Raw genomic sequence first — 13,887 nt, 5'->3', positions numbered from 1 at the left:
TAGGATTACGCGCCTGTCACTTTCATATTCATCGAGATACTTCACTCGAACGACCGCCCGTATTTCTACTATCGGCTTGGGACTCTATTCCCGCGTCCCCCCTCCAACCCCATTTTTCCCACTACCATCACCCTTACTCTATCCTTTACCCTCGTTTATCTTTTTTTATTTTCTCTCCTGTCCCACCTCCTCCTCACTTTTCCTCTCATTTTAACTCTCTCTTTCACTTTCTCTTTCTTTTCCTCTCTTCTTTCGCATTATTTCTCTCCTTTTCCAGATTTCTTTTCTTTCCTCGTCGCCGATGATACACGCTCGAATTATTCTCGATAAGCGAGCTGAACTTTTTCCGCTTCGATCGTGCGAAGAGATATCCTTGACACCGTTCGAATGTTTCACGAAGGATTTAAGGGTAATATTTCTCTTTAAGGTTTTCAAAGGTTTGTACAAGAAGGTGGAATAAATTTTGTGATGTTTTTTTTCTTTTTTCAACAATAATAATCATTTTTTCACATATTTGTAATTTCATTTACGAGAGAACATGAGAGATTTTTGTGGAAGGTAAATGAATAGAAGAGAACGAAAGAAAAAGAGAAATAAAAAATAATAAAAAAAAAGAATCGTAATCGGATCGCACTCTTTTCATTTTGTTTCAGTAATTACGCTAGCTTTCGTGTTGGAAACAATATAATCAATTGTGTACTCGGATTTAAATGTCGGACGTGACTTTGACCGGATCGTTAGAGCATAGAATCGAGCTATCATTCGTACGGAATTCGTTGATAATGTTAATTAAATCGGATTATTCTGAACAGTTTAATGTAGAATGCTGATTGCGACCGTTTCTCGCGATCGACGATAAAACGCACGTGTTTCGTATTTCGAAGTTCAGGATAATATCAGACGAGGGCAAGTGAAATTATTTCTATAAAAAAGAAATCGATTTACGCGTTATATTTTTTATTTATCATTGATATATATTTCAAATATAAATTAATCTATATAAAAATACGTACGACTATTAAATTATTGTTTTCTTCGCAATTCCAGTTATCGCTCGATGGTTTTTGCGAAAATTTTTTTGACATAAACAAAAACATATAATTAAAATGTACCCATACTACCGTAATCTCGCTCTCTTTCATTTCATTTTTTTCTGCTAACGAGGAAACTATCTTATACCCTTTTGTTATGCATTATAAAATGCATTTTACATTTGCAAAATGATTATCTAAAGAGTCAGAGAAGCGAGAACGATCGGAAGTTCTATAAAATTTCTCAAGCAAGGACGGTGTTCTTAACGACTAAACTTCTCTGCGCTTGGCTTTTCATTATTTCGCTGCATTTCGCTACTACAATTTTGGATTTGTTTGGGAAAGCAAAAGAGAGGAAGAATGAGAAGTAAAAAGAGGAAGATAAATAGAGATAGAGAAATAAAGAGAGAGAGAAAGAGAGAGAGAAAGAGAGAGAGAAATAATGACGAAGCAGCAAGCCGTGCCCGCATCGTATAACAATTTACTGGCTAATCGAAAAACTTTGTTAAGACTGAAACTTGGTTAATTAGCATCTTTACTGTAGGCCGCCTGCTTACCTTGCGGCGTTCCACGTTGCCGTCGGCCGGAAGCAAAATGAAGAATTTCCGAGAAAGTACAAAGTACAGGCTATCGATTCGTTATGGCTCTAACAATGCTATTTTTTAAAGTAGAAATACTTGTTTTGATTTGCCTTTGAAAGACAATGGACAGATCTTCTTTCTGACTACTCGAAAAATAAATAAACAAGTAACGCTCTGAACTATTCATTTTCAACTCGATGTCTATCTTCTCTTTAATCTATATAAACTCGTTATATTTCGAATAAACTTTGTTAATTTTTCATTGTTGTTGTTATTATTATTATTATTATTATTATTATTATTATTATTATAAATAATAAGTGAGCCTCTGATATACGTTTTATTTTCATGTAAATGAATAAAGAATAATTTTACTCACCCTTCATTAAGTTTATTTTTCTTAATTCTAAGGAACAATTTTCTTTCAAAATTAAATATTAAAACTTGGATTAATATGTGTATAATGATTCGACCATTGAATTCCCATAAAGTATTCATTTTATTTTCCTCAAGGCGTTATAGATATCCAGGGAATAATCTCTGTTTCATATATATATCATTCTAATAAACATGAACAATAATAAATATAATGTGTACAAGAACATAGGAAGTTTGCATCTAATCAAGCTGCTTGGTATAAAATAGCATATTTTATCATATTATTATGGCATCTTCAGCAACAGCTTTTAATACGAATAATACATCTCTTCTTCTTCATTTTTTTCTTTTTCTTATACTCTTTTCTTATCCTTCGTTTGATTTTCAAAAGTATTGACCACTCGCACGCTTTTCCTTCTTTGTTATTTTAAACATCCATTTCAATATTTTTTGTTAGCCACGTCGTCGAAATCATCAAATATTTTCCAATCGAAATCTATCGAACATTTCCTTTGATCCGAAATTCTTCTCAATTATATCTGACCTTTCTGAGGATATTCGTGGAAAATTTCGACGACCTAACAACGAGCTTCACAAAATTGTCAATTCAATTTTACGAATTATATATCTCACGCATGAATTCTTTCAACTTTATTAACCGATCAAAATCATTTTTCCTCTAACCACAACTCGAAATTATACGACTGATGTCGTTCGTCGTAAGAAAAATATAACATTATCAAAATCACGAAACATTTCAATACGAACCTATGAAGATATTTGCAATTTCTTTCTTTTTTTTAAATAATAAAACGAGTCAATTTTACATATATACTTACGTAATTATGATTACAAAACAATTGACTCATTTTAAGTTTTGAAACTTCCTTTGAAAAATAATCATTTTAAAAATGGGATCTTCGTGGTCACTGCACCAATTGTATTGTACTACAAATCGTGTGAAAATTACAAGATTTATTACATCTTATTGTGGTATTCATAAATATGAAATATCGAAAAAACACGGTTGCGCGATTCAATATCAGAAAACAAAATATTGCTACTGTGTAGTGATCGACGGTATTTCAAATGTCAATAATTGTAACTACTTAAATTGTCAATTTGATAATAGTACTTATTGCTATGTTGTATACCGTTTGTATTATTGCCAAAAATATTTGTATCAAGTCTCGAGATTGTTCGTATACTTTGTAATGAAAAAAAAAAAAAAAAAAAAATATATATATATATATATTAAGAAAAAACAAATTGAAATAATAAAATGAACAATGCACAAGAATCAATTCTTCGAGAAAAATACTTTTCATTCTAAACGTTTATTCATTGAACATTTTTCATTCATTTGCAATTTTCATCTATGCAATCATATTAAATACTCTTTATCTAATTCGTATTTCAATTATACGAGCATTCCCGAATTCATTCTGATGATAAATTGTGAATATCATTTCACTTAAAATAGAAACTAATCGTTAATCGTAAGTCTACAGGAAGTCGAAGAACCTTCGCTTTTACACGAAGAACTATATACGAGTTTTTCGAAAGACAATGATTTCATATGAAGAATCTATATAATATACGAACAAGTATAATATTGTACTTCCAATTCTTTCTTTCACTCGTGCAAGCACATGCATACTAACATGTTTTATTACAAATCAAATGCGAGGCTCTTTCGTCATTCTGTATACATACACACATCCATCGTTTTCTTTTACATAGAACTAGAAAAAGCAAAAAAAAAACACAAAGGAAGACGAGTGTGATTAAAAATTAAAAAAAAAAATTTATTCTATATATATAAATATCAGCGTTAAATTGTATAATTCAGTTAAATCGTGGAAACCTTGGGTTTTACCCGAAATAACTAGGCCTTTTTTGGAAAGCATATAAAAAGAATTTTATTATACACTAAAACTAGTAGTTTTAGAAAACGGAGTTATATTTGAATTCACGAAAGACGAGTAGTTAATGTAGAGTACATTAAAAATCCATAAACTAGCACGACTAATAGTATATAATAAAATTTATTTTCAAAGAACAAAAAGAGAAGATACGTATGGATCTGCTTGAATAAGCAGGTATTCAAACGAAATCGAAGAATATTTTTTTTTATACTTGGGATTAAATTTTAATCTCATACATTAACTATCCGTCTCATATAAATTCATATATTACCTAGTTGAAGTATGTAATTCTATCTTTTTTCATATGTTAACTAATCAGTATAGTTATTTCAGGGCTAACCTAGAGTCACTTCACGAATTAGCGGATTTCACAAAGTAACGAAACATATATATAGATATGTATATATCAACGATCTAATCTAGAAACTCATAAAAACGATGGTGCTGAAAATGCCAATTCCAAAGTAGATACGAACTTACGATCGAACAACCGTTCTCTATTTTCTCTCGTTTCCTTGCGACCTTTTTCTTTGAATAAAGTCGCGAGTTTATCAAGATATAAGTTTTTCCTCTCCCTCTCTCTCTCTCTCTTCCTCTCCTTCTCCCTATCTTTCTCTTTTTTTCAATTTTATATTACAACGTTTTTTCTCGTCGTTCTGTTTTATTATTATACAACACACACACATGACTTTTCGTGTGAGCGCTATATCAAGAATACATAATCTTTTCTTTACATTCATTCTTCCATTTTCATTACTTCGATCCTCGACGCTTTTCTCTTTTTAATATCTTCTTCCTTTATTTCCTCGTTTTATAAATTTACTCTTTCAAGAAAAATATAAGACACGTGCAATATCAGCTAGAAGAAAAATACGTCATCATCTATATTATTTAGATACGTTTTTTCTAAAAAAAAAAAAATCAGAAAGAATAAATTCTTTGAACTATAATGACATTGACAAATGAGGAAAAAACGATGAAAATAAAAATTTATCTTATAAATATAGTCTTGCTATACCGATTAGAATGATTAACATTTAATACGAATGTATTATACATGAGTATTACATATCTACATCGATGATCATAAATCTAAATCAAAATGTCTCATGCGATGGAAAGATCTCGTTAAACATTTTTTTTACAAGATCTATGGAGCTGTTAGATTTATGACAAGATATAGAATGATAAAGAGAAAGTGATAAAATTTGAGAGTAAGAGAAAAAGAGAAATTAAAATCATTTATAATTATTATTGCAAAATCCATCTGCACAACGTTAGCGGTCGATTGAAATGTTTGGGAGAGAAAAAGAACCTAAAAAAGAAAAAAAAAGAAAGAAAGAAAGAAAGTGAAAACATAATACATAACGCAGAATATAATTAAATAAGGATTTAGTATACCAGTCCGAATTATATTCCTCCTAGCTACTGCTTATTATAAAGAAACAAGTGGCTAACTTTATATTTATCGTATGTATGTATTTGCTTGAAATGTATTTACAAAATACTTACTTGACACTTAAAACGAGAAAAATATTACTAATCTGTACAATTTTATTATACCTTTGGATATGCACTCCCCCCTTTTTGTCCCCCTTATGTATTTTCAATGGTCGCAGTAGCAAAAATAATAATAATAATTCGGACGGCATAGAGGATAAATGGAAACTATAACCACCAGAATATATCGTCAAAATCGCGGCCGATATTTTGTCGTTTTAATATGGATAAATTACAATCGTTACGCGACGATTTTAAATACTGCTATAGATTAAAGTTATGATATATTACTAAATATATTCGCATATTGTTACAAGCTAAATATCACTATCAGAACATTATCTCGTTTGGACAAGAAATTACGAGTCTCTGACGAGCATCAGTTACCACGACGTTTCTTTCACGCAGATGGAACGATATCATTTTTGTTTCTAATACTAATAATATTAATAATAATAATAATAATAATAATAGTATAATAATAATAATAAAATAATAATAATCATTATGTGTAAGAATAAAAGAAAATATTCTATGTAAATCACTTGAAGCCGCTAACGTGGTGTTACGAATATCATAGCACGACAATATTTCGCTTCGAAAATAACACACTGATACGCCATTATTCTACATCCACTTGTACTCCTTAATCTTGTTATGTTTTTCTTGTATTTTTTATTTTTTCTTAATTTTTTTTCTTTAAATCTTATTTCTATATCCCGGCGAAGATGATCGACCGTCCGAAACAACAACGAGAAGAGGCAAATGCATTCTTGTTTCTTACGCGCTCGGAGGATCCATCATCCCTTGTCCTATTTATTTCTTTTTTTCTTTGTTATATCTTTCCAAATCAAAATCATATCTTACACACATACATACAGTTGTCTTCTTATTGCACATTCAATGATATTTTTGAGCTCGTATCGTTTATATTTGTATTTTTATAACAAGTAAGTATAGTATAGTATCGCATTCGGTGATGAATTTTATTCTTTCTTTCTACGTTTTCGAAATTGAAATCGAAAATGTTTTTCGTAGGATTGTGAAATCGAAGAAAAATGAAAGAGAAATATGTATATATATATATATATATATATATATATATATATATAAGTGCTACATCTCGACACACACGTGAAGGTACTCAATTAACATCGAGACCGAATATTCATATGATATTCAAGATTTATGTTTATTCGTTTTGTTTTTTTTTCTTTTTCTTTTCCTCGATTTCATCTTTCGAAAACGAATTGTTGAATCACACTCTAAAGCTGCCACGTCTATAATTAATATTATTAACAATGAAACGAGTCGCCCTATTAACGATCTCATACCAAAATGATAAATGTAACATCTCGAGGCGATATACAAGCAATCAAAAGCGATACGTATACCATCATCATTTCGTTTATTGTAACATTTAAAGTTCGTTTTAAATACTGAATATTGCCTCGAGGTGTTTGTTAGAAAGCCCTTTGAAAGAGCATTGAGTCGTACCAGTAATGCCTTCACCAAGATATTGCACTTGTGCTTTGCCATCGGAATCAGTACCCGCAAGTTTCAAGATCGATATGTGCGAGTCGACGCGAAAGAATCTGCCAAGCTTCTCTAGTTTAAACATATGACCAATATTTTTATTGGAAAAATATATGTCCAACTCTTCCATGAATATTTACTGAAATTTTTCAAATAATGTTTCTTTGACGTATTAGAAGATTAGTATATATACAGATTTAAAATTATTACTACGAAGATGAAACTAATTGTAAAATAATATCAATATTATTTCTTTTTACGAATAATAATAATAGATTTAAAAAAGGAACGTACTTAAATGAAATTTTAATAAAATAAATGAAGATGTATCATTTTAAGAGTAAAAAATATGTTTTTCGTTTATCATTTCAAGATTAATATCAAATACTGGATAAGATTTTTTTTTGTATAGCAATGAAAAGGGTAGCGTTAGAACGGTGTTAATTAAAAGGGAATATATATAGTTTCGCCAGGATTTCAATCGACTTTCGCGAAGATTCACATAGTTTTTGTGATACATTTTGCAAACAGACCGGCTTGCTATTAATTTATCTCCTAACGAGATGTTATTCATTACTTCTCTACGGGTGTCATTCAACTTGAATTACGAGATTTAGTCATTAAGTTGAAAGAGCAAGAGAGAGATACGAAGGAATTTGAGTTCCTCTTATAAGTTGATGATATTTTATGTAAACGTTATGTTTAATGACACCTTACTTAGAGTAGGAGATAAATTATGTTGACGATGAACTCTTCGTAACGAGGAAAGTTCTATTTCATTTCTATTAACATAAATTAGATTACATTAAAAAAAAAATTCTAACGATTTTCTTACTTTAGTAGAAGCATGACAGATTTACAAACGGTCATAGTATCGACACATAACGAAAATCAATGCCTCATTATCAAGCATATGATAAAATGCTATTAATGTTAAAGCTTCACATCTTTTAAGGAAATGATCAATTTTGTTATAAGACAATTATGATCATTATTGCGAACGCGAATCATATTACATATTTATAATGTTATTTCTTCGTATATTATTATTGTTATTCACATTATTTCATTAGTAATGGGAGATTGAGTGACGGTGGCGTAGCATGGAAAATTGCTTAACATTTCTTATTATGCAAAGATACAATATATTCTAGAAGAATCTTAGCAATCTTATTTTGTTTAGCGATCTGCCAACTACAGATTAAGAGATAAAGAGAAATATAGGTTTATATATATATATATATATATATATTTATATTTATATGTATATTTATATGTAAAGAGAGAGAAAGTCAAATGTTAAATGTCTTTATGAAAAATCACAGCGGTCGCGTAATACCGCTTTATAAAAGTGTTTCGAGGTAAATCCGTGACGAACGAGTCACCCCTTTGGGTTTTCGTTTGGTCCGAGAAAAATTTCACTTTGTGCGACTGATAATTATTATGTGTCCCAGAAATCCACTGTGATTGCCGTAAATATGATCAATATGATTCATAACAAGTGTTTAATTTTCGAGTTAGAGGCTTGACTTTAGTTTATGAAATATTTCAAATATTCGAACAATCGTTCATCTTAAAAATATCCTATTCAAAATTTCATAGAACTATTATGATACATACCTTTGGTATGTTTTCCTATACGATATACAGTTATTATTATTATAAAAAAATGCAGTACAAATATTACGAAATTAAATGTTAAAATTATTTGAAATTCGTGATGAAGTAAATGCAAATCATGTATTGACCATTGAATGATCACATGATAACACTGATTTAATATATCTAATAATCGTGTGAATTACTTTTGTTTTACTAACTTATCTTTGATTAACTAGGCCATGAATTTGATTATTTTTCGAAGAACATTAAATGAAATATAATGCATAATGGCAGTTAATGTTAGCTAGCAAAGTTAATAAGATGTTCGATTATTCCATAATAACTGTTAACAATATAGCCTCTTGTATAATGAAACGTTTTTTCTGACATGGTCGAAACACAGTGGTGTAAAGTTGGCACTTATCGTATTAGTGAATATCATTTTAATAATACAGGGGAAAGAAAAAAATATTCTAACCGATCCTCGATGAGTATTGTTGTAATACGATGAACGGTCAGAAATAATCTATAGATAGATAATTTTTTTTCTTCTAATCATCTATTAATCTTTCGTAAAATTTTTTTATATGTATTTATATATATATATATAATTATCGACACATCGAGGGAGCATGCTTCGTCATCATTATTATCATGGTCATCTTCGTTTTCTTTTACAATAGCACTACGAAATCTACGGATAGCTGCTACGCAAATACATCAATGCTTCAAGAGAGAATACTTGATAATGTATATTACATAATATATCCTATTTTGCAAAAAAAAAAGAAAAGAAAAAAGGATAAAAAAGGAAAAGAAAGCCACCGCGCGAATTAATATCTCGACTCTAAATTTAATCTTCCTTTCATTTGCCTTCATCTTTTTTTTCATATTTTAACGCCATCTTACTTTCTCAAGTTGTCTATTTCTTTGATAAACGAGAACACGAGTAAATCGTACGTGTTAATTTCTATATGAAGTTAATTACCTACATTTGTAAACACGATAAATACAAAGTATGTGCGTATAGCCACGAGATGCTTCTGGTGTATCTTTTTTGGCAGTTTAAGTTTACCCTCGTTCTTTAGTTTTTACTCGTCCATCATTTTTCTTTCTCTTTGTTCAATTTTCTTTCTTTCTGTTTTTTTTCTCATTTTTTCCGTTTTTTTATTTTTTTTATTTCTAAGGGAAATAGTGAATCAACATCAATGACTTCAACACGCAAATTTGGTTTTCTTCTCTTTTACCAAAATACGTTCTCCATCCTCTTTGAGTGTGATATGATATATGTATATATTTATGTGTGTGTGATTGTGTATAGGTACTTTTGTCTGTGTATTCGTGTACATATGTATACCTGTCTCTCTGTGCAGGGCATATATGTGTAGTATACCTACTATGAAGATGAAAAACGTTTAAACGGAATTCTCTTCGAGGTTCGAAACGATTCAAAAAAAAAAAAAGAAACACAAAAAAAACGAAAGAAAAAAAGAAAAAGTACTCTTTGAAAGGCTTTCCTTTCGAATATTTTCAACAAAAATCGTTTTCCATCGTCGGATTAGAAGTGCACGTGTGAATATACGTGCTTCTTTGGTTTTAAAAAAGAATGGGAAAGAAACGTACAAAGCTACTGTTGGTTCGTTGATCGACGTTTAGTAATTTTTTTTGTCATTTATACATATGTATATATATATATATATATATATATAAATGAACGCGTTTACGTTTCGACCCTTTACAAATCGAGAATAAAAGATTCTTTCTAAAATCTTCATTATCTTTGAAAATAATATCTTAATTAAGAAAACGATTGAAATAATAACGAATTATAATAGTACCAGATGAAGAATTTATTTTACACTATAGTGCAACTTTCGAATTCAATGTAATACACGAAATGAAAATGAACTTCGGTTTGTAAAGAGATTTCTTTTTTTCGAATCTTTTTTTATTATTTAATCGTAACTCTATAGTTTCTTGATCATATCCATTCTTTATATTTTTCATTGTCCTTTCTTTAGAACAAATCATAATCACATTCGAGTATTACTATAGTCTCAGGAATATCTATGAGGTTCTTTTTAGGCTCGTTTGCGGAAAGAACAAAAAATATATATCCTGACAAAACGATTATCAATGCCCCCCCTCTTCTCCTACACGTAATACGTTATTATTATCTTATTTAGCATCGGTTTGATCATATTTATTATCGCTCGTTTTTAAGATCGTTTATTTTTTATAAGAATTTTTGATCTATAGCTGCATATTCGACAAAGAATTTTTGTCGTCATCGTGTTTTCTATATTTTATTTCTTGTTTTTTTTTTGCGCTCGTTCATCAATCATTCTAACGAGTATTAATATAATTTAATAAAGATACAATTATACATAGATATGTACTATATATGTATACAAGCATATATAGTACATATGCATATATAAATATACCATCTATAATATATAGATTTATATATTTCTATATTTTTTTTCGCGTTCTCTTGCTAAAGCATCGTCATTTAATCGCGAGGTTCGTCGGATTAGTTAATACACAATAAATACAGCTACTGTTATCTATACGTATATGTAATATATATATAATCATTATAATAATATTATGCTTAACGCGAAGTATCAAACGAGATAAGGACTCTCAGTCTTGAATAATAAAACATCGAAAAAACAGTGGCCACTTTGAATGGGGAAATTGGAGAAATTTGAAAAAAAAAATCATCGAAAAATTATTCAGAGAAATGTAGTGATCGAACGTCACGCAACTTTCGCGTCCAATCTTTTTCGATTGACGGAAAAAGATTGATTTCTTGTTTTTTTTTTCAGCCTCAGAATCTCAGTCATTGCTAATAATTAATTGGAAGGGTCGATGAAGCGGTATCTGTGTAATATGTATTTATGTTGTGTTTACGAGGGTCATGATACACTAAGTTTTTTCTCCCATTTTTCCCTTCCATTTTTTTTAATGGGAATGTGACAGATAAATCGACTCGAACTTAATAAAGCGGTCTTACGTTGGGATAATATGACGCATATGTACTTCACTTTTTTTTATATATTATTACTCATGTAAGAATACGTGACATAAGCTCAAAATACGCGAATACGTTTAAGATTAATTACGAATAATATTGGAAAATATTAATGCACGCGTTTAAAATCTTACAAATTTTCATGATAGCAACTCGCTAATGCATTTCTCTTCACCAAATAAATATACTTTTGTATAAAGTTCTACGAGTACGTAGGAAGTTTCGTAGTTTTTATCACGATTGTCACGTAATTCAATTATCTTCAAAAAATAAAATATATATTATATTCATATATTTGTGTGTGGTCATGGTTATCGAAATATATGATAATGACCAATATAATATTGCAAATTATAATTCCAAATTTTGAAAAAGTCTTCGTGAATTTAACCGATTGATCAACGTGTGCATCGATAAAATCACAGAGTATTTCGGCATTGAAGAAATAATATTCGTTACTTACCTTCGCGTATTTTCAAGACCCTATGAATGTACATACGTTTAAAAGTAGTTGAAAGTGTGCACGATGTTACCTTGCCAGAATATACATACCTAAGTTATGTTGTACAGAAATTAGAAATTTAACAGGTTGATAAAACGGTATTATCACCAACGGGATCTTCGTATCTTCGAAGTTCAATCGATGGTTCGTTATTAATTCGAAAGAAATATTCACGTTCTTCCGATTGCATTCTACTGTTAGTGTGACTAGGTTCGAGCAAAATCCCAAACGATGATTTACATTTCAATCGCAATTATTCGACTTTATTGTAATCTTAATAAGAAAGACAATAAAGCGAAAAATCGCTAGAAATAACGCGAGGGAATACTCATAAATCGTTGAACGAATGAACGATCGATGAATTCTCGATAGTAGGCCAAAAATAATATTATAAGTCCGAGACCGATCGAAATCGACGAACGATTATCGAATCTAAAAATACATATACCCAATTATAATCCAATTAATCCGAAGAAAATAGTTTAAAGTTCCTCGGATAGAGCTATAGGTGCTCGAGAACCAGGTTTCATATCTTTGACACCGACTCCTATGTCGTCTACTGGTACCGGAGGGGCTAATTTCAGTTGATTCCCGTTCACCTTGATGTCATTTACGGAGTGAGAACGACCATGAGTTAATAGAGATTTTGTGGTAGTTTGGTTGGTACTGGTATTCGAATGCGAGCTAGCAACTGAGTTCGAGCTAGGACTCGACGCAGAATTCGTACAGTTGGTTGTTACGTTAGAACCAGAACTGGAACTGGAGTTGGTTTCTTGCGAGGTGCTCACGGAATGACCATTGGGATTAGGAATGGACTTGGATCGTGACTTCGCTTTGAGATTCGATGTTGAATTGTGATTACTTGGAATGATTGCAGTGATCTCATGATCGCTTTCTCGGACCTGTTCAATAGTTGAATCGGGAGAGGATGTTTTTGCTATTATCCCACTGGATTTAGTCGTGCCCGTGAGCGAAACTAACTGATTGGCCGATTGAGAACGCACGGCGTGTCCCCCTAACTTGTCCCTCAATGCCATCTGATAAGCTACCTCGAATGCTTGGCCCAGTGTTAGGATGACTTCGGTTGCTTGGTCCTGAAACAGAAGCGTGTCCTCTCGCTTTCACTGTTTAAAACATACACACATCTGTAGTACAGAGTGAAATGTAAACAAATATTTCAAACAGTTAAATCATTTTATCCCATTTAGATTACTGTAAGATTGTTGAGTATAGGGCGTAACGCGATATCTTTTATTACAAAGTTACTCGAATATCGTATGTTATGCATTTTAAAGAAAATTTGGTTACATTAAGTACTATATACGAATAAATAAGATATTTATGAACTTTGAATGAATATATCTCGATAACTATTGTTTCTAATGAATTTGTTGTTTACGATATTATTTTTCTCTCAAAAAGTATATTACAAAACAATTTTCAAATTAAATAAATATCTTATTATATATCTATAATATGCAATATAAATTTAGACAATCATCTTCTGCTGTTATTAAAAATTTGTAATATAATATAAAAGAACTAATAAATTTCGCATTGATGCTCTTCAAGTTCTTCACTAGTTCTAAGCTTTCAAGTTAGTTATGTAAAACTTATGGCTCGAGTTGGAATTTATTATACGAGCCGGAAACTTTAAAAGGTAGTATCGAAGATGTAGATGAACTCATACCAAAATCCAAGGGTATTTCAAACTTGCAAAACGCAAGGAACAAGCGTGAAGTTTCATTCATAGACAGTATAGGAAAGCTTCGAGACTACTCGAAAGTTT

At 30.4% G+C, this 13,887-nt stretch overlaps 1 protein-coding gene across 5 annotated transcripts in view; it reads right to left on the bottom strand.

Annotated features, from left to right (window-relative positions):
* LOC107069286 (ankyrin repeat and sterile alpha motif domain-containing protein 1B) overlaps nt 1-13,887 on the bottom strand; it is a 114,164-nt gene that overhangs the window by 47,754 nt on the left and 52,523 nt on the right. For 3 of the 5 annotated variants that reach the window (XM_089170231.1, XM_089170230.1, XM_015326481.2), the window contains exon 17: nt 13,001-13,192. In XM_089170231.1, coding sequence (XP_089026357.1) covers nt 13,001-13,192 — 192 coding nt within the window. Of the gene's footprint in view, nt 1-2,092; nt 13,193-13,887 lie in introns of those variants that run through there. The other 2 variants (XM_089170232.1, XM_015326470.2) reach the window with 1 other exon arrangement.

This window comes from Polistes dominula, unplaced genomic scaffold (genome assembly GCF_049000335.1).
Source record: "Polistes dominula isolate Pdom_NZ unplaced genomic scaffold, Pdom_raw_medaka contig_15, whole genome shotgun sequence".
In the NCBI taxonomy this organism is placed as follows: Eukaryota; Metazoa; Arthropoda; class Insecta; order Hymenoptera; family Vespidae; genus Polistes; species Polistes dominula.
The sequence above is the reverse complement of the archived record's forward strand: the minus strand, read 5'-3'. Positions and strand labels throughout refer to the sequence as shown.